The 21,508-nt window shown below is 35.9% G+C and overlaps 1 protein-coding gene across 2 annotated transcripts; it reads left to right on the forward strand.

Moving 5' to 3' along the window:
• Window positions 1-9,898: 9,898 nt before the first annotated feature.
• LOC131150333 (cyclin-dependent kinase inhibitor 5-like) lies at window positions 9,899-13,912 on the forward strand. 2 transcript variants are annotated; one of them, XM_058100979.1, is made up of 3 exons: window positions 9,899-10,796; window positions 13,082-13,285; window positions 13,396-13,912. In XM_058100979.1, the coding sequence occupies exons 1-3, from the start codon at window positions 10,255-10,257 to the stop codon at window positions 13,463-13,465; spliced, it is 816 nt and encodes a 271-aa protein (XP_057956962.1). In that variant the 5' UTR covers window positions 9,899-10,254; the 3' UTR covers window positions 13,466-13,912. The 2 variants fall into 2 exon arrangements, with proteins under 2 accessions (XP_057956962.1, XP_057956961.1); XM_058100978.1 differs by having other exon boundaries at window positions 9,934-10,796; window positions 13,082-13,912.
• The last annotated feature ends 7,596 nt before the right edge of the window (window positions 13,913-21,508 follow it).

Below are 21,508 nucleotides of genomic sequence, written 5' to 3' on the forward strand. Positions count from 1 at the left end.
ATACCATATTTGTGAGAATGATTATAGTGTGCTGAATGTTAAAACATTTTTGAAAGGATGAGTGAAGTTCAAATGAATTTTAAACTTTATCTCTAAATTTACTTTTACATATGTTAAGTGAAAATTCTATCAATAATGGACTCATTTGCATTATTTGATTATTATAGTTGTTTTTGAGTCCTAAAGAAGCCATGTAAACCATTATCAACATCACATTTTATTTTTTTCGTAGAATATAATAAAACATAAAAACTAAAACATAACCGTTCAAGTACCACTCACAAACCTATCCTGCCCTGGAGCTATCTAAGCTTGATCACCTAGATAACCTGAAAAAGTTTAGAACATCGACGGAGTGAGACACCTCTCAGTAAGGAAGAAATAATTTATAACTGTGTGTGGCTGAAGTGTTTAATATATATTTAAAATATCCATCCAAATGCATTGACAATTCACAAGCAGCCCAAAATATCATGCTCATAATCACAACGTGGTCAACGTCTTTGTCATCCAATCACATGCCCACAATCATAAATATTTTACTAATAATTCCCAAGAATAGGGAAGTCTACCCACCCATACAAGTAGATTCCCTCTGCTTTAGTGCTGACACCAGGGCACTCACCTTTCTTAGTAAACTCTCGGGTTATGTATCTAGGTAAAATCAAAGAGAATATGGAAGGTCACCCGCCTATACAAGTGGCTTCCCTCTACTCTGGTATCCACTAATAATTACTAGAGTACTTGCCTTCCTCAACAAGCCATCGGGTGAAGTAATCTACTTTACTATAAATACTTAATTAATAAAAGTCACACGCAGCCAACCATACTCATGTCAAAAAACTCCAAACATATACACACATCACAATCAATTCACACAGGATAATCATACAGTCTTCAATCATACCCACATAGGATCTACATTCACATATCATGTAATCATCCACACAGGACTAACCAATCACACAATATATATGTCCACATAGGACTAATTCACACAATACAAACCAATCACACAGATTATACGGTCCACACAGGACAAACCAATCACACAACATATATGTCCACACAGGACTAATCAAACACTCTGTTCATGGTAAATAGTTAAACAATCTCCTCAAATCACTGTCAATGTTTACCTCCCAATATAAACGTCCATATAACGACCTCCTTATACCACTGCCAACATTATATGACAGTTATACCAAGTACGATATAACGACCTCCTCATACCACTACCAACGTTATATCGTAATTTACATGAACCACAACACAAGTCAATAGTAACCAATTATTCAACACATCCACAATTCTACCTCAGTATACACAACAATACTATCTGCAATTAACCAGTGTAATCAACCTAGCAGAAATCACAACCAAACATTATTCACAACTTAATTGTTGGTCTTACAAGGCTTAAAATCTTGTTATCTTGTTTTGATGCTAACAAACAAGTGAAATTTAATGTATTTGTGTGAGTAATGATATTTCAGGGTTCATATATGTGAAAGTAAGGTCAAAGTGCCCACAAGGATCAAATATGATGGAAGCAAGGTCAAAGTGCTCACAAGGATCAAATGAAGCTTAAATGAGCCAAGACATGAATTACTTGTTGAAGAATATAAGGACATGAATGAGTTGTTGAAAGTCAAGGCATATTAAAGTCAAAGGAGTCCAAGAAAGGCAAAGTAAGAAAGCTTAAAGAATATGGAAGCTTAAAGAAAAGATGGATTCAATCCAAGGACAAAGCATGAATACTCAAGAACTTAGAATGTTAATTTTTTAGAAGTCTAATGTAAATGCTTTAATGTTTAAAATATCATTTGAAATATTTTGAAACTCTTAGGTTAACTTCCTAGACCTAGATACTTTTTAAAATACCTGAATAATATTTTTTAAGGTCAAAAATTATTTTAAAAAGGTTAGAATCATTTTTGGAATAAAGAGCACCAAAAAGAATTTTTCCCAAATGCTGTCAGTTTTTATACAGCCGCATTAAGGTGAATTTTTATCTATCAAACACTCATTATTTTAAAGAGTGGTAAACATGGAAGTTGTAGGATTTTCTCTTAGCTTTCTTTGACACCAAGAACACCTAATTTGGAGTTATACAGAAAAAGTTATGGCCAAAACACTGAAATGGGGTCACTGCTGTCAAACATTTAAACACTGTTCAACGGGCAGATTTTTAATATTATAATGTTTTAAATTATAGCCGTTTGAACCTTAAATATTCTAATAAATAGGGAAACTCTTTAAGGAAACTTTTTCAAGTTTGAAAGCCTATAAATACATGGTTTTACAAAACAAAATAAATCCAAGAATTGAAAAATCTGTTTTGAGAAGCTGAAAGTACTCTTGTTCTTCCTAAGTTCTCTTGCTCACTCATTGAAAAATTCTTTTGCCGAGAACTCTGAAATGCTAATCCTTCTTCCTTTGAATTCCTACTGCTAATCCTCTTCTAAGAAGGATATTGGTGAATTCTACACTTGAGCTTCATTCTATTTCCTATTGATATGTTACATTGAAGTATATAGTGCTGAAATTGTACTAACTTGCTCTTTGAGAGAGTATACTTGTACGCAGATTTTATCTTGTGGTTCTTGTAGTTCATTGACGTTCCAAGGTGTTTGGATCGTTGGCTAAGTAAGGGGATATTGCTTAGAGAGGCGGACTCTAGCCTATGTAAGGAGTGATCGAACGAGGGAATATCGTTTGGAGAAGGCAGGCTCTAGGCTTAACTAAGGAATGTTGTAATCAGTTTTGTTCGACCCGTCAACGGAACAGGTTTAGTGAATCCTTTGGTGGTTTGCCAAAGGTGAGGACGTAGGCTGAGTATAAGCCGAACCTCGTAAAAATCTCCGTCTCACTCTCTCTTTCCCTATTCTTTATTTTCAGATCATATACAACTGCGTGGATGATTTAAATATCTAAATTATACATACTACGCATATTTGGAAATCAAGTAAACTTGAAATCCAATTTTGATTTGGGTTGCAGAAACCGAAAGGGAGTACGTTGGTTACACCATATCTTGCGGAAACCATACAGGAGTACGTTACATGGTTAACACCCCAAAGATAAATTTACCAAGAGTTTATTTGAATGCTAAATATTTGGAAAGAGTGATTGGATTTATTTATACAAGGCTTTACTTCAGTAAGCATAAATTATAATTCATAATCACAGGGCTTATATAAACAAACAAACTATCTCAAGATCTTATATTACCAAAGTGTTGAATACTTTATATCTTGGTTTGGTTGTTTGTTGTTTAACTTGTACTTGGCAAATAATTTGATTGTTTGGTTTGAAGATTGTGTTTAATTGATTGGATAAAAGAACTAAGTTCTTGATTGATTAAGGAATTAAAAAAAACAAGTCAAGAATTGGTTAAAATAAATAAAAGGAGTTTAAGGTATTTTAAAAGGAATCAAAAGAAATTTTTAGAATCCAATTCACCCCCCCCCCCCCCCTTTTGGGAAGCTATTCCTAATTTCATTAATGATTCATCATTCCACAATGCTCACAATCATTTAATTAACAAGAATGGTTTCAACCACATGATTTTTCCCAATATATATAATCAGTATTTTCAATACCAGCATGTTTCAGAACGTTATACCTGAATATGTAGAATTTATACCCGAAATTAGTCTTTTAAAATTATTAAAAAGCTATTATAAAATATTTCCCATTACCTGCTCCTCAGGATTCTGCCTAAAATCAACAAAATGAAACCTTGTATTCCAAAAATTTCAAATTCCTTAAATCTTAGTAAAACACCCTTATAATACTTCCTAGGCTCCAAATAACAATATTTGTTAAGGAAACTCCAAAATAACTCACTTACCTTGATTTTGGGATGGTTCCAAAACATCCCAAATCGAAGATCCACTCCGCCTATATTGTAGAGAATCTTCCCAAGAGTCTCGGGGTAGCTTCCGATCGTCGAATCGAGCTAAATCCGACCCGAAATCGAAGAGTAAAGGTAGTAGGGCTGAAATTTTATAAAGAGAGAGAGAGAGAGAGAGAGAGAGAGAGAGAGAGAGAGAGAGAGAGTACATGTGAAAAATTTCGCGCAAAAATGAAAGAGGTCGCTATTTATAGGCAGGGGCTTGTTGACGAGACACATGGACTTGTTGACGAGTCCTAGTACACAATTCGGGGACCAAACCGCAAACTCGTCGACGAATTTCAATCATGTGAAAACCCCTCTCGGTAATTCCTCATTGACGAGACATGTGCCCTCATCAACGAACCAAGACAGAATGCTCGTCGACGAGACTAGTTGGATCGTCGATGATTGCTCACTGTCACCTTTTAAAAATTTCTTTTTCCTTCCCTTCTAACCTTCTTATTATTTTAAATAGTTAAAATTTTCCAAGTCATTACATTCTCCCCCCTTAAAAGAATTTTGTCCTCAAAATTTTTTAATCACTACTTCCATAATCAAATAGTTAACGACACATATTCACAAATTTCAACCAATCTAAATATGTGCGGCACCGAATCATGCATAGATAAACAAAATTAACATACATATTAACATAAACATATACCTAGGCCTTTAGTGTTGCCCTCCTTGGGCGTACCCAACATATAGACACATGCCGGGGCACCACTGCTGCGAGGCACCGAGTTGTTCCTTTGGTTCTAGTTCAGAGCTGGTGCATTCTTCGGCAGTTCTCGGCATTCCCGAGCTATGTGACCCTATTTTCCACATCTATAGCATACTTTGGCATTCTCCCCAATGCTGCTGATTACACCTAGGGCAGTGGGGACGTGACGAATCGCCTTGTCGTCCCCGATCATTTCTTTTTGGCCCCTAGCCTGCTACATCTCTGTCTCCCCTCCACGACCCTTGTCTGACATTCGTTTGAGAACGTGGAGATGCAGGCCTTTTCCTTTGTTCTGATGCCTCTGTATCCCTCTGCAGGCTCGACTCTGCCATAATAACCTTCTCCACCAACTTCGTGAAATCTTTCATCTGCAAACATGCCATATGCTCGTGAATCCTCTGATTCAAGCCCCTCTCAAACCGCCTCGCCTTCTGATATTCATCCGAAATCACAGAAGGTGCAAAACGAGATAGCTCCAAAAATTTAGCAACGTATTGCTGAACAGTAAGGCATCCCTGAGTCAAGCTGAAAAATTCATCCGCCTTCGCATTTCTAGTGGTGGCGGGAAAATATCGGTCATAAAAAACCTGCTTGAAGTGACCCCAGGTCATCGCTATAGGTACCGCTCGCTGTTCCTCCAACATTTTTATTGCATGCCACCACCGTTCAGCTTCTCTGGCTAGTTTGAAGGTAGTGAAGAGAACCTTCTACTCCTCGGTACAATTTAACAAAGCAAGTATTTTCGCCATTTCTTACATCCACATCTCAGCCTTGATCGGATCGGTGCCACCCTCAAAAGATGAAGGTTTTAAATGAGTAAATTGATCAATGGTGCAACCCTGGTGCACAGGTGGATAACTTGTTCCCCCGAAATCCCGTCTCATTTCTTCCTTGACCTAACGAGCTATTCCTCGTAACAGTCGAGAGGTGTCAATCTTGTCCCTGCTAGAAGCTCCCATTTTGCTTCCTCCTCCTTCATCCACGCCTTTGCCCCTTGGATCCATCCCTAAATATAAATGTACAACAAATACAATTTAGAATCTTTACATCTTAATATATCTGACAAAATCATATAACAAGTAATCATTTTAATATCCATATTCACCATTAACATTCGACATCCAATTATCTACAATCATATTAACCTTCAAATTCAAATTCCAAATTTCAGTTCCTCCACTCAGAAACATCACCGTCGATGGATTTACCATGGTTTTCTGAAACCATCAACTGATTCAAAAAATCATAAAAGCTCGCTAAGGGATTTCTACCTCCAAGTTACGAAACAACCTCAAACTCCTATCAACACCCTAATCTACCCATTCCTACCCTTATTCCACTTAAGCCTATACTCTGGTATTGATCTTCCTAAAGTCCTCAAGACCGTTATGCTCTGATGCCAACTATAATGCCCCGGACCCGCCATGTGGGGCCCAAAGTGTTATGAGACCGATACGCGTCTCTGATACTATTCACGCAATGAAAAATAATAAGACAACCTCAAACATAATATACTTGAGTTCTATATTTGTACATCAACAAACTCATATCATACAACCACGTTCTCCATATTACAAAACCAAGATGAAATATAATAAAACATAAAAACTAAAACATAACCGTTTAAGTGCTACTCACAAAACTACCCCGCCCTGGAGCTATCTAAGCTTCATCACTTGGATAACCTGAAAAGTTTAGAACATCGACGGGGTGAGACACCTCTCAGTAAGGAAGAAATAATTTATAATAGTGTGTGGCTGAAGTGTTTAATATATATTTAAAATATCCATCCAGATGCATTGACGACCCACAAGCAGCCCAAAATATCATGCTCATAATCACAACATGGTCAATGTCTTTGTCATCCAATCACATGCCCACAATCATAAATATTTTACTGATAATTCTCGAGAATAGGGAAGTCTACCCGCCCATACAAGTAGATTTCCTCTACTCTAGTGCTAACACCAGGGCACTCACCTTTCTTAGTATGCCTTCGGGTTATGTATCTAGGTAAAGTCACCAAGAATAGGGAAGGTCACTCGCTCATACAAGTCACTTCCCTCTACTCTAGTATCCACAAATAATTACCAGAGTACTCACCTTCCTCAACAAGCCCTCGGGTGAAGTAATCTACTTTACCATAAATACTTAATTAATTAAAGTCACACACAGACAACCATACTCATTTCACAAAACTCCATACATATGCACACATCACAATCAATTCACACAAGATAATCATACAATCTTTAATCATACCCACATAGGATCTACATCCACATATCATGTAATCGTCCACACAGGACTAACCAATCACACAGCTTATGTGTCCACATAGGACAAACCAATCACACAGATTACACGGCCCACACAGGACAAAACAATCACACAATATATATGTCCACACAAGACTAGTCCACACAGGACTAATCAAACACTTCGTTCATGATAAATAGGTAAACAACCTCCTCATACCACTACCAATATTTACCTCCTAATATAAACATCCATATAACGACCTCCTCATACTACTACCAACATTATATGACGGTTATACCAGGTACGATATAACGACCTCCCCATACCACTGCTAACGCTATATCGTAATTTACATGAACCACAACACAAGTCAATAGCAACCAATTATTCAACACATCCATAGTTCTATCTCAATATACACAACAACAGTATCTGCAATTAACCAGTATAATCAACCAGGCAGAAATTACAACCAAGCATTATTCGCAACTCAATGATTCATCATTCCACAATGCTCACAATCATTTAATTAACAAGAATGGTTTCAACCACACTATTTTTCCCAATATAATATATATATATATATATATATATATATATATATACATACATAAAATCAGTATTTTCAATACCAGCATGTTTCAGAACGTTATACCTAAATATGTAGAATTTATACCCGAAATTAGTCATTTAAAATTATTAAAAATCTATTACAAAATATTTCCTCTTAGCTGCTCCTCGGGATTCGACCTAAAATCAACAAAACGAGACCATGTATTCCAAAAATTCCAAATTCCTCAAATCTTCGTAAAACACTCTTATCTTCCTAGGCTCCAAATAACAATATTTGTTAAGAAAACTCCAAAATAACTCACTTACCCTGGTTTTGGGATGTTTCCCAAACTTCCCAAATCGAAGATCTGCTCCGCCTATATTGTAGAGAATCTTTCCAAGAGTCTCGTGGTAGCTTCCAATCATCAAACTGATCTAAATCCGGACCAGAATCGAAGAGAGAAGGTAGAAGGGCCTAAATTTTAGAGAGAGAGAGAGGGGGGGAATCCATGCGGAAAATTTTGTGTAGAAATGAAAGAGGTTGCTATTTATAGGCAGGGACTCATCGACGAGACACGTGGACTCGTTGGTGAGCCCTAGCACACAATTTGGCGACGAAACCGCAAACTCATCAATGAATTTCAGTCATGTGAAAACCCCTCTCGGTAATTCCTCATTGACAAGACATATGCACTCGTCAACGATTACTCACTGTCACGTTTTAAAATTTTCTTTTTCCTTTCCTTCTAACCTTCTTATTATTTTAAATAGTTAAAATTATCCGGATCGTTACAACCCCCCTTTGGAAATACACCAATTCCATCATGAGATTTGTTGAAGACTATTAGGGGGCTTTGGTGATATAAGGCTTGCAGCAGATTTTTTATTCACTGTTGTGGGAAGGCCTTGTTAGAAGCCTAGGGCGAAGTCTCAGATTGTTGCATCTATAACTATATCAGGGTTGATGGTAGAAGCTGAAGCTTCCATCGACAAGTTCAAGTAGCGTTGCTTAGACTTGGTATTTGTCTCCAGTTGCTAGACGGGAGACGATCTGAACCTATCGTCCCAAGTTCAAGGTGGACTAGCAGCTTTATATTTTTGGTTTCTCCTAAAGGGCGTATGTTTCCAAGGTGGAGATTGTTGTGAATGTGGCTCACATTCTAAGGGAATACATAAAGAAAATCTAGGAGCAGCAGTGCAGCAGGGGGCAATATTCCTATTTTGTCTTTAACTGTTGACGGTTTGTCTTAAATCGTCGACAATTTGTCTAAAACTATCGATGGTTTGGCTCAGAATAGCCTGCGCATATTTTGAATTTTGAATAATTGGACGTTATTTTGGTTGGGTCTCAAGGGGAAACTTCCGAGGATGCTTTTTTATACACAGATGACGTTGTATATAGTGTGCTTTTATGCCTTTTGTGTGTCAAGAGTGTCAAGTGTGGTTGAGAATATTCTTGAGAGGGTTCTTATATTGTTATTATGATTTGGACTAGAAGATAGTGAATCCTTGTCATTTGCTCCCATGGATGTAGGCATTGTCGAACCACGTAATTTATGATGCCATTGTTCTTATTATTGCTTTCTTTATGTTGCCGTGATTGTGGAATTGTTATGTATTCACCATTAGATTGTTGAATTGTTTTATTTGATCATTTTACACAATTATATATTTCGCTGTGCATATTGGGGTTTTTTACACAACATTGACCTCTGTTCATCATAATTTTCAAGTAATGATATACATTTTAGTTGTATTTAATGCACATTGACAATACGCTTGTTATATCGGAATAGAATAAAATCGAATAGAAAGAAAATTGAATTCTACATTTCATTTCCATGTGTCTCTCATTCAATTTTTGATTTTTATTTTATTTTATTACACAAAGTCCAACCTAAAATATGTGATTTTTAATGAATCAACCAAGAAGTCCAAAGCTAATTTAATTATTCTATCTTCAATTTAAAAATTACCAAATAAAGCAAAAATATCTATTCTGAAAAAATTGAGAAATTAATGAAACCATAAGATTCTACTTTGGAGAATTGAGACAAATTTGAAGACAAAAATATGAATTAAATAATATTAATTTCAGCGTTAATGTAGTGGAAATGGGGTGCTTTAGGTTTTATTTTACTTAACAATGGAAATTGGAGAGAATAAGCATGGCGAGTCCCCAAGCAAAAATGTCAGGCAAACTGCGTTTGCGAGTGTCATTCTCTGTCGCAAAATAGGAAAAATTACTGAAATCCATGACCAAAGTATGTGATGTGTTCTAGCTTTTATCTTTTCTAGTTAATTTCTAAATTTCTGTCAAGGAAAATTATAATAAAAAATATTAAAATATATCTGTTAAATTCTCACCTTACATTATACCGTGATAAATTGAGGAAAAAAACTTCAATATATCGTGATAAATTGAAAGGAAGTACAGTCCCTCCGAAACCCCCAACCCTACTTTCCTCCTCCTTTCCTCTCCGTTCCTGTGCAGTACTAGTACAAATAGCTTCTCTCCCTTTCCTTTCTCCTATCTTTCTCTCTCTATAACCAACAACAGGAAACGCCTCTCTCTCTCTCTCTCCATCCATTTCCGTTCTAACCACCAACAGAAAACTCCCCTCCCTTCTCTTTTTCTCTCTCTCTCTGGGTCTCAGACACCTGTGCCTCTGTCTCCTGTGTCACTCTCTGGCATACCCTCTTCCTTGTTCTTCCACCTGTATTTTCCTTCACCATTTGTCTATCCCTCTTCTGTTCTTTGAATCTATCTCTAAAATCTTTGTGTATTTTCTCAATCTATGAGATTGTAGTCGAGATGGGGAAGTACATGAGGAAGGCGAAGGCTACAGGGGAAGTAGCGGTCATGGAGGTTTCGCAGTCCTCCTTGGGGGTCCGCACAAGAGCTAAAACCCTAGCTCTGCAGAGGCTCCAGAAGTCTGGTCTGGCGGCTGCGGCGGCGGCTTCGGCTTCGGCTTCGGCTTCGGCTTCGGCGAGCTCTGGGTCTTACCTCCAGCTGAGGAGCCGACGACTCGAAAAGCCCCCAATTCACGACTCCAGGAGACACAGGCACAGCCAATCTCCTCCTAATGAAAGCTGCATGCAAAACCCTAACCCTAGCTCTGACTCTAAAGCAGACCCAAATCCTACTTCTAGGGCAAGTTCAAGGCTGAGGGTGGGGTCTGTGACCCCTGGGTCTGGTGGGTCTGTTTCTCTTTTTGGTCTGAAGAAAGATGAGGCACCAGAAGATGCTAAAGAGAAGGTGGGCTTAGAGGAGGAGACTCCGGAGAACAATCACAATGATTTTGTTATAGAGGCCTCTTTCGGAGAAAATATTTTGGAATTTGAAGGTAGAGAACGGTGGGTTTTCTCGCTTCCTCCTTGTTCTTATTTTTTTTTCTCGATTTTCGTTTGGGATTTTTTTTTTTTTTTTTTCTCTTTCGGGGTGAGGGGGTAATTTGGGGGTTTGCTTTGAAAATAATGTTTTAAAATTATTGAATTTATTTTTCGAAGCTAAGATTTCCATTCTAAGTCTGGAAAAACAAATGCTTTTAGTTTTGCACGGGCTTATACCGCTATTTTGCTTGTTTGAACTGAGTTTTTTCAATGATTTATTTTCTCATTTCTTTCTTTTTTTTTCTTTGTAGCCATGAACTTTCTTTGTTTCTTTATGTTTTCATTTGAAAAGGAAAAGAAATTGATTTAATACCTTTTTTTACTGGGTTCATGATTAGAAAAGTTCGGTATGTTCCTTCACGGTCTCGACAAGAATTTTTTTTGCTTTTGTTTTATTTTATTTTGGTTTTTTTTTTTTTTTTTCCTTTCTTTGTAATATGTGTTCATGTACCGTTTGGGTTAGCATTCCGCTGAGTATTTTTCTTGCATTGAAGAGCTAAATCAAAGCATTTTTTTCCTTCCAAAACAGAAGAAATTAGTTCCAAAATTCTCAACAAATGTTGGTCCTGTGCTTTGGGTGTGATTAGAAAACGTTAAAGATTTTATTGAGGGTGCGATGCGAATAAAAGATGTTATAATTTTTGCCCCTTTATTGGGTAGCGGTCCTGTGTTTTGTGTTTTTCAGTTTGTAGAGCAATTTGACTCTGTGAATGGTTCTTTAGTTTCTTTCTGCATGTGCTTTATTCTGATTAATGGCTCTGGTTTGATGCTGAAAAGTGTTTTTTTTTTTTTTTAAATCTCTTTTTGTTTTTGGGGAAACAATATTTGGTTCGAAATGTAGTAATTTTGTGTTTATTGTTTATCGTTTGTTTGTTTGCTTGCGTGCTTGGAAAGAAAGTAAAGAAAGGGAGCTTTGGAAACACGTGAAGCAACAGGATTTGGGGATGCCGGGCATATGAGCTTATTGCCCTACTGCAGCCAATGATAAACTCCTCTTAGTTGGTGATTTTTGATCCAGATTTGGAACTAGATTCCTGTTCGTATGCAGGGTTTGGATTTCCCTCCTTCCTGAGAGAAAGAGTTGTCACCTGAACTTGGATATGCCAGCGCTTGATATCTACTTATGCTAATCCTGCCTGCCTTGCTTGTTTATTTATGAGTGATTATAATTTACCAAAAAATATTTATCAGTGTTTATTATCTGTTTTTGTATTTTTGTTTACTTTTCAAATTTTTATAGTTATTGACAAGTATTTTAGATTTCAAAAGAAAATTTATAGTTAATATATTTTGAGTGCATCTTCTGGAAATGGATGCTATTAATTTTGTTTAATTAGCAGAAACTTTTCTTTTTCAATGTTTTCACTGTAACATGCCTTCTGCTTTTTTAGGCTTTAAAAATTTATAATGAGAACAATATCATTGCGTGTTCTTTTAAATTTATATTTAATAGTTGAGAATTTATTAGCTGGATAGAGGATAAAATAGTTTCTTAACCCTCTCTCTTTTCCATTTTGGATGCTATTTTTTATTAAAATGTTTGCGTTTTGTGGGGAAGGGGAGGCTGCATGCGAAACCTATTTCAACTAGGTGTGGAAGAAAAATTTCTATACAAAACATGTGCTGGTAAATGTTTCACCCTGTGTATATATCATGCCCATTAATTTTTCTCTTAGATACATGAAGAAAGAAACAGCTAGCAGTAAAATTCTCTGTGGCAGAACAGAATCCTTTAAGATCAATTTTTTCTTTTGTCAAAAGTGGAATCACCTCCCTATGTATGATTAATTGTGTGCGTCTGTCTCCTTTAGTTTTCTGAGCCATTTGCTTGACATCAAGGAGTGAAACATATCAGTGGAAAATATTCATATTGCTTTTTCAAGTTATGTTGTGCACTGTTTTCCTCCTAATGGCAGTATTCTGTGATTCTGAGGGTCATATTACCTACTGTGCAATGTCTTGATGTTAGTTACATTGTTGCGTTGTGTTTGATCTATAAAAGATGACAGATCAAGCTGGTGTCTGAATTTTTAATTGCTTTTTAGATTAAATTTTTTCCAATAGAAACTGTTATTTTGCCCTTTTCTCTGACATGCTAATTTTATCTGCACCAGAGCTTAGACTCTCTGTCTGGGTGACATGGCTGAGCTTGTCTTACGATTTTAACATTTTCCATCCTTTAATTCTTTCTTTTGATTGTCCGTATGTTTTTAATTTTTTTACTGGGATTGTGCTTGTCTTTGCAACAGGAGCACTAGGGAATCCACACCTTGCAGCCTGATAAGGGACCCTGACGCCATAAGAACCCCTGGTTCAACTACTAGGCCTGCCAGTTCAACCCAGACTAACTGGAGAACAGAGAACTCAATGAGAAGACATATCCCAACAGCCATTGAAATGGATGAGTTCTTCACTGGCGCAGAAGAACAGCAGCAAAGACTATTTATTGAGAAGTATGCTCTATGCAAAGAAAAATTTTCTCCTTCTTGTCAATTTTCCAACTGCAGGGCTCGTTTACCTTCCCATGACCTGACATACCATTCTCTTTCCTTTTTTATTCCAGGTACAACTTTGATCCTGTGAATGACAAGCCACTCCCTGGACGTTTTGAATGGGAGAAACTGGATCCTTAGAAGCTTTTAGCGTTCCATCAGGACTTCTTTTCCTGCAGATACTTGCTTGATCTCAGTGCTTAGGTGTTTTGAAGAAAAGAGGCAGGAATTAGTGTTAGTTTTAGAGGGAGGGCAGCATTTCCATTTGCCGTTCACCTTCTCTTACTTGTAAAGAAGTAGGGCTGTCAAAGATGTGTGTAGACTAATGATCTGTAACATAACAAAGCTTATGAGTTAAACAACAAATACAAATCAAAATCCTTTGTCTAACAGATCATGTGAGAGGGGAGGAAATAGGGGGATGTAGGTTAGGGTTTAATCAATTTAAGTTGGTCCAGTTGGTACAGAAATTTAGTAGATTTTGTTGTTTTTTTGTCTTTGTAATTTCCTCCCCCACTTTTTTTTGTCCATACTTGTACTGATGGAACTCTGAACAGACTTTGGAATAAACATGACCCATTTTCCCCACTCTTGTTTGTCCTTTCCTCTATTTTATTGTGTGTTTTGTACGGGTTTTATTTTGGCTTTATTTTTTTATTCTTCATATAATGACAATTCTCCTCACATGGACTTTTGATGATGCTCCAAGTATTGTCTGAAGCAACTGTTCCTACACCTACACCTACCTCTACACCTCTCGCAAGCAGCCAAGCACAATGGCAATGCTAATGGCGGTGGCCTTACGGTGGTTACATTTTTAAGAATTGTCCTCTTCCTCTTATCATCCTTGTGTTGCTGCCTACAATTTGAATTAGCGGGTTTGTAAAAGGGCAATTAGTAAATGCTGATAATTATAACAATTATTGTTGCTACACTTGAACAATAACTGACCTAAGCTGGGAAGAGGGGCAGCATTGCAGAAATACTGGGGATGCAACGAAAAGTGAGACACTTTTCGTTGCATATTCAGCTTTAGAGTTCTGCTTGCAAGGAGAAACCCAGGTCCTGATCTGAACTCCGAAAGTTATTGGATGATCTTCAGAATCTTCGGAGGAATATACCTTTCAGAAAACGACCCCTCGTTGGCAGGAAAAAAAAAAAAAAAACTGAAGCTGCCCTGTTCTATCTACTTCGTGGGCGCTTCCTCTTAATTTTGAGCTATAAAAGTGAGCCATATATCAAATGCAGGTTGCGTCGATATACCGGCCAAGCATGAGGGTTGGATCCCAGTTGGTGTGATGGCTCATGGCCAGAAGCATGAAGCAAGGCACAAGCCCATGTGTGACCCACATGGGGCGTGGGGTCCTTGACTTGTCTCATTGGGATCCCAAGCATTTCCTTTGTAATTTGCCCTTTTCATTCGGAAGGACTTAAAAGAAAAAAGGAAAATTTAACTGCAAGTAGGCTAACAAACAGCCTCAAGCAATGCTCCTCTCTCTGTCTTTTTTTCTTTGGAAGTGACAAAAAGGGTAAAACTCTAATGGGCATCATGTAATCTGGGGAAAGCACAAAGAAATCATATATCCAGTGGTTATGCCCCCGGCCAGTAATTAATGTTCAAACCCACTGGAGCTAGGCTCCCGTGATTGAGAAGTGAAATGCGGAGGTGGAGGTGGAGGTGGAGGTGGAGGTGGGGGAGACAGCGGTTGTTGGGTGTTGCTCAAGTGGAATTGTTTGAAAATGAGGGATCTTCCCAAGTCCCAATGACACTCGCCCTCCCCCACCTTTGTTTTCAAACTTTTGTGCATCTTAATTTCAACATTATCTCAAGTGGGCATCGATTGATTCTTCACTATTGAATGACTCTTTACACCCGAATTGCCTCCCTCCCGCGGCAATTAATGCACTGTAGCTCTTAAACTTTAAACCATAAACTATGGTACCGCCTTTTTTGTCCCTCCCTAAGGACCATCTCTTTTGTCCAAGGGTGAGCATAATTTGGCTAAAATCAAATTAATCGAGTAAATTTGATCGATTTGGTTCAGTTAAAAATTTATTCAGTTCGGTACTTTTATTTGATTTTCATTTTCATTGAATTTCGATTTTTGGTTTTTGGTTCGATTTTTGGGTTTGGTTAAGCAAATAGTATAAATTATATTAAAATATTATATATATTAAATATATACTAAAAAAATTATTTATTTATATATATTATATATATTAAAATTTTATATATATTATTTATATTTTATATATATTTATGTATATACTAAAATATTAAATCGGTTAAAATTGGTTAACTGTTTTAACCGAAATTTGGTTCGGTCGGTTTTGAGTTCGATTCAATATGGAATTTTGGTCGGTTGGGTTAATGAGGTTTCTTAATCAAATTTTTTCAGTTAATTTGATTAATTAACCGAATTCACCAAACCGACTGAATGTTCACCTCTAGCTAAGGACCATTTAGTATCAATGTTAAAAATTAGAAACGGAAACTAAAAACAAAAAACCAGCAACTTATTTGGTTAACATTTGTAAAACTAATACAAATTAAAAACTTCATGAAAAAAATACGTATTTTCATCTTAAATTAAAATATTATAAAAATATGATTAAAATAATAAAATTACGAATAATATACATTAAAAATTACTATAATAAAATTTATTATAATTGTTCTACTTCCAAAATTTACTTCACAATAAAAATTTTATTAGACATGACAATTGAAAAATAACAAAAGTATTTTGCAATTGGATTTATTATTATTTTTAAAATTTTATGTATATATTTTTTTTTAATTATATTTAAACTATCTTTTAATTTTAATTTTAATTTAAAAGTATAAAAAAATAAATAGTTTAAACCAAAAAAACTCATTTCTATATATTAAAATTTCTAATAATAAGTTGTCAAAACAACGTTTTTAATTTTTTAGCAAACAAAGAAAACCATCAGCAGAAATAGAAAACTGACTACGCAAATAAATTAAGAAGGTAGGGTGAGGACGGTGGTTGCAGTGAAGGTGGAGATGGTGGCGGAAGCAGCGGTGGGGGGACGTTGAATAAATTAAGGAGGCATGGTGGGGAAGGGGATAGGGGACAGGCTGACCCATTTGTATATTTGAGATTGGGACCCGAGTCAGGCGGGGGGTGAATAGGCAGAGTGGCTGTTTGGAGATTTGCCCATTAGTTTGAAACGCAGATGGGGCTTTGTGGGGGATTGAGGGTAGCTTTCGATCTTGAGGCCTGCCATTGAAGGGCATTGGATCAGTAGAGCTGAGGAGGTGGAGGGCATGTTGCGCAGGCTAACATGTGCTTTTGGGGTTCCATCCTCATCACCCTGCTGCGTTAGCTGGGCATGCAGGTGGTCCTAACGAACATATCTCTCTGCTCTTGATGATGACACACATCTGATGCTCTTCCATTGCCTGAAAAGAGATGAAAGAACATGCAGTCTGATGAAACCTAAAATAAAATTAAAATTAAAAAGTTCAAATAGATTCGAAAGAAAAAAAGGCCAGGGTGGATGATTATTGCTGCTAAATTAATTTTAGGGGATTTCTCAGGGAACTCCTCAGCCCTCCTACGGCTAGCTGCATCAGATGCACCATTTTTAGGATTCGCCATCCATATAATCGTCTCCTTTCCCTCCTGTTTAGATAAAAGATTTGGCTTGAAAAAGTTTATAATAAATTAGAAATTTGTTTTTTTAATTATATTTTCTCTTTATCAAGTTTTTGTTCATTAATTTATTACATATTCTACTTTCTTCTTAACTTTATAACCAAATATGATGAATAATTTTTTTTCACACACTTTTTCCCTAAATTCCAAGTAGGTATGTAGGATAAAGGAAAATGTATGTAGAGGTAAAAGATAAGGAAATAAGGTGTGAATTAATTTCTTTTTTTTGTTGTTTGTTTAGAATGAAAATGAAATGAAAGAAGATTATATATAGCCCATCAAGTTAATGGACAAATCTCTTTCCTTCCTATTTCCTTAATTTTTTTTCCCATATGAGACCTAAAAAATATGTGACGTAAAATTGACTCTAAGCCCTTTATTCTCCAATCTGCCGGACAACAAAGTCACACGATCAAATCTAACTTATCATTATGCTTGCTTGGGCTGCACATCAAGCCATTATTTGTCATTGTCCTTAGATAACATGGAACTACTATGCGCGATATTATTGTTGTCGTACTCAAGGGCTTGTTCAAAAATTGTCCAAATTCACACAAGTTCAAATTTAATGTTCGAACAAGCTACCAAACATTGGGTGTATCAACTTATCAAGATGGAAACTTGGCTCTTTGCGTTGCCCCATATCTATAAGCAATGGGGAGCCCAAAGAGTCCAACTTGATGGGGTCTTTATAAAAGAAGGTCATAAGGAGCAAGAAAATGCAGGTACACCTATTGCCCTACTCTTTATTTTCAAAATGCTCCCTACCTATATTCTAACTTGTGTTTTGAAGAGATCTCCCGAATGCAATTGAGCCTCTAAAGTTTGTCGTTATTATTACTTCTACTGTTGCTACTGCTGCTACTATTATTTCTTTTGCAAAAAGTTTTGTCATGCAATATGGCTAAAAGTAAATGCAACAGATTTGCTTTCCAAGCAAGAAAAAATTTCATCCATGCTAGTGAATACCTTGACAATGCCATGAATTTGTAGTGCTAGGCAACCAAATCCTCGAAGGGATTGGAGCACCTTGCCATAACTTAAGTGCTCTCATTGAAAGGATTTGCCACCCAACAAATTGCAAAGAACTTACTAGATGTCTTCTTTATGAAACCATGTTGATTAGAGTGTACCACTTCATCTACTCATGACAAAAGAGGAAGAAAAAAGGGATCACACTGACGAAGATGTAGGAAGCACCACAATATAGAAAAATCCAAGTCTTCAATCCTCGTGGAGTAGTTCAAGTGAATTGATGATCAACTCAAGCAAGAGATAAAGAAAGCAAGCCAAGTAGGATAATACTTGCACTTTTATGGACCTTAATGCTTCAATGTTGTTCCAAGGAACCTAATGTTATCATGTGATGCTCATGGCACCAAGCCTAAAACCATGACCTATCAAGTTCTTGAATTATTTTCTTACCATTTCATCAAAAGCAAATGTTGCTTACCAAGTCTGCCAAATAGACATTGTTGCACTAAAAGAGAAAATCCCTCAAAAACAAGTTATGATAAATATTGACATTCATAAACGAGGACCTAAAAGGTATTAGAGCCTGCCAACACAATTATGTCCTAGTGGTGGCTATGATCATCGCCAATTTTTGAGTTTGTAGCATTTTGGTGGCTAATAAGAGTTTTTCTAATATTTTATTACTGCCAAATTGTCACTTTTGAGCTTTGGGTGGAGAAATGATTCAACCTATTGGGACCATTTTCCTTTCAAGATCACAAGAACGATTGGCTTCTTGGTTGGAGGTCGTTTGTGCATAACATTATATAGGAGATCAAGCTTAAATACTATAGATGCAATCACCACCTCTTGAATATATTTTCATACCCCTATGTGTGTGTGTGTGTGTGTGTATAAATTGCTAACCAGAGGTTCCCTTCTAATTACTACAAGATAGCAACAATGACCGTGGTTTTGTACGTTGTTCTAATGCTTTGTCCTTACTACCAAATCTAAATTCTTATAGTGGAATTCAAACCTCCAATTCATTCAATTTTTACTTCTCTCTCTCTCTCTCTCTCTCTCTCTCTCTCTCTCTCTCTCTCGCTCTCTCTCTCTCTCTCTCTCTCTCTCCTCGCGCACACACATGTGCTTGTGTGGATATATTGGTCATTAAAAGGTCTTCCTTTCTCTTTCAATTGCAACAAAGTAATAAAAATGATTGTGATTTGGTAGCTCCATTGTCCTTTTGTCATGACTTTGTGGAATTCAAACCTCCAATCCCTTCAATCTCAACTCCTCCCATGTCCTCACAACAAATCTCTCTCTCTCTCTCTCTCTCTCTCTCTCTCTCTCTCTCTCTCTCTCTCTCTCTGAGACAAGTATTGAATCATAAATAGTCTATTTTTTTATTAATTTTATTTACAGAAAAAAGGTTATAGGTATCAATGAATCTTCTCAAGATCATCACAATAATGCATTGCTTAGAATTATTAAAAGTTTTCAATCGAGAACATGCTTGTGAAATTTTAAATTGATCTACACTCCATCATTTGTAAATCTTTATTAGTGTTTCAGCACAAATAATTTTGCACTTTTTCTTATTTTTCCCTATTCATTTGCTTAAAAAAAAAAACAAAACAAAAACAAAAACAAAAGACCTTGAGAACCCGCTAAATGAAAATTTCCATTTTGAACTAATGCAAACCCTTTGAAATTTGAGCTATTGATTTTATGATTTTGAGGTTTATTATTTTTTCTATGGAGGTTTGGCAAGTTAAGAGATTGCAATGGCTATGGAAGTCACTAGGTATGCAAATTTATTACTGGAGATATTTATTGCTTCATTTTGGAAAAGAAAAAAATGGAAGATAGTTTCTTTGTCTGAAGCATATTTGCTTTCTCTTTTCTCCATTAACTTATTTAATTAAATAAACATACTGAAGGCAATTTTCTGCCATTAAATGATTACATGTTACTTAACAGATTTGGTTAAAATTTATTTTAAATAATTTTGACAGTTGTTAGAAATATTAATTGAGGATACTATAAAATTATGTGAAGTTTTGTCACCTCTTGAAACTATTACTTTTCGGAGGAAACATGTTAAATCTCTTTATTTTCTCTTAATATTAAGTTAATTAATAATTAGATAAAGGTATTAACTAAAATATGTATTAAATAAAACTTAAGTAATTTTTAATACCACAGTGAATGGATGCAAATCAAGAAATATTAACTAAAAATTGGACAACATTAAGGGTATATATTTATTGCTAAATTAGAGAACTCGAGAGGAAGAAAATATATTTTTTTTTGTTTGAAGGTTTTTTTTTTTCTCCTAATAACTTAATTGACTAGAGAAACATAACAAAGCCGACTGGATCCTAACTTTTTTAAAGTAATTTAATTAAAAACTCATATAACAGTTTAATTGAGGATGATAGAAAATAAGAAAATCTTTGTCTGGTGACTTTCTTAGAAATCAAACAGAGATAAATATTTTTGAGAAAATTACAGGTACTTAATATTTTCTTATTCTAATATTAATTTAATGAATTAAGGAAATGCATTAACTCCAAAAGATATGTTAAGGAAACTTTGTATGATTCTTTAATACCACATATTTGGATAAATATTTTTGGTACAAACTAGTAACAATGATGGTGATTTTGGTAAAACATATTTAGTTTTCTTTCTTTCCTTAACAAGTTAATTAATTTTAAAAACTATAACAAAGACAATCTTTTTATTAAAAAGAAAAAACTGTGATTTAAGTAAAGAACATTTTGGACTGTCAAATGATTTTCTCATATGCTTATGGGCCAGGCATAAATTTTTTCTTAAAATCTGGTTCAAGAATTGGACCTAGCAAAAAGGGAAAAAGTCTAAACGTTCACAAGAGAGAGAGAGAGAGAGAGAGAGAGAGAGAGAGAGAGAGAGAAAGATTCAAGGGTCTAATGGCGGAAGTCTTGAGCAAGAAGCCAGTCCAAAAGTCCTGCCAAACACCGCCTGTAACGTGCTTAACCTCCCCAGATGTGTAATACAAGTTGACCTCTTACATCACACAGCCAAGGCATATGCTATTCACGTGCAAACGCAACGCAGTCACGAGATCTTTTCTACGGGAGAGAGAAGAAAGAAAGTGAAAATCATTTTAAAAAAGAATTTTGTAGAGCAAGTTGAGTCCCATGAGTACAATATCTCTGTACCATCTAAAACCTACCTTCTCTTTTATATAAAAACAAAAGAGAAAAATGAAAATAAAAACAAAAAACTAGGCAAATGTTCTAATTTAGTACTACCGTTTCGTTTCAAAATTAATGAAATACTGCTAGTCCATACCACTACCATTATATGCACCTGCAAGATAGCATCAGAACAGACATCAGAGGCATCACATGCCAACAATGTACCAAAAAGATGCCTCGAATCTTTGTTTTACATTTTAATGTGATGTAACAATTCTACTTTAGGAATGATAGAACAGTCCACACAAATGCCATGCCGACTGCAGTGGCAAAATTATTGCTGCTGCACCTGC

Source organism: Malania oleifera, chromosome 3 (assembly GCF_029873635.1).
Source record: "Malania oleifera isolate guangnan ecotype guangnan chromosome 3, ASM2987363v1, whole genome shotgun sequence".
Lineage (NCBI taxonomy): Eukaryota > Viridiplantae > Streptophyta > Magnoliopsida > Santalales > Ximeniaceae > Malania > Malania oleifera.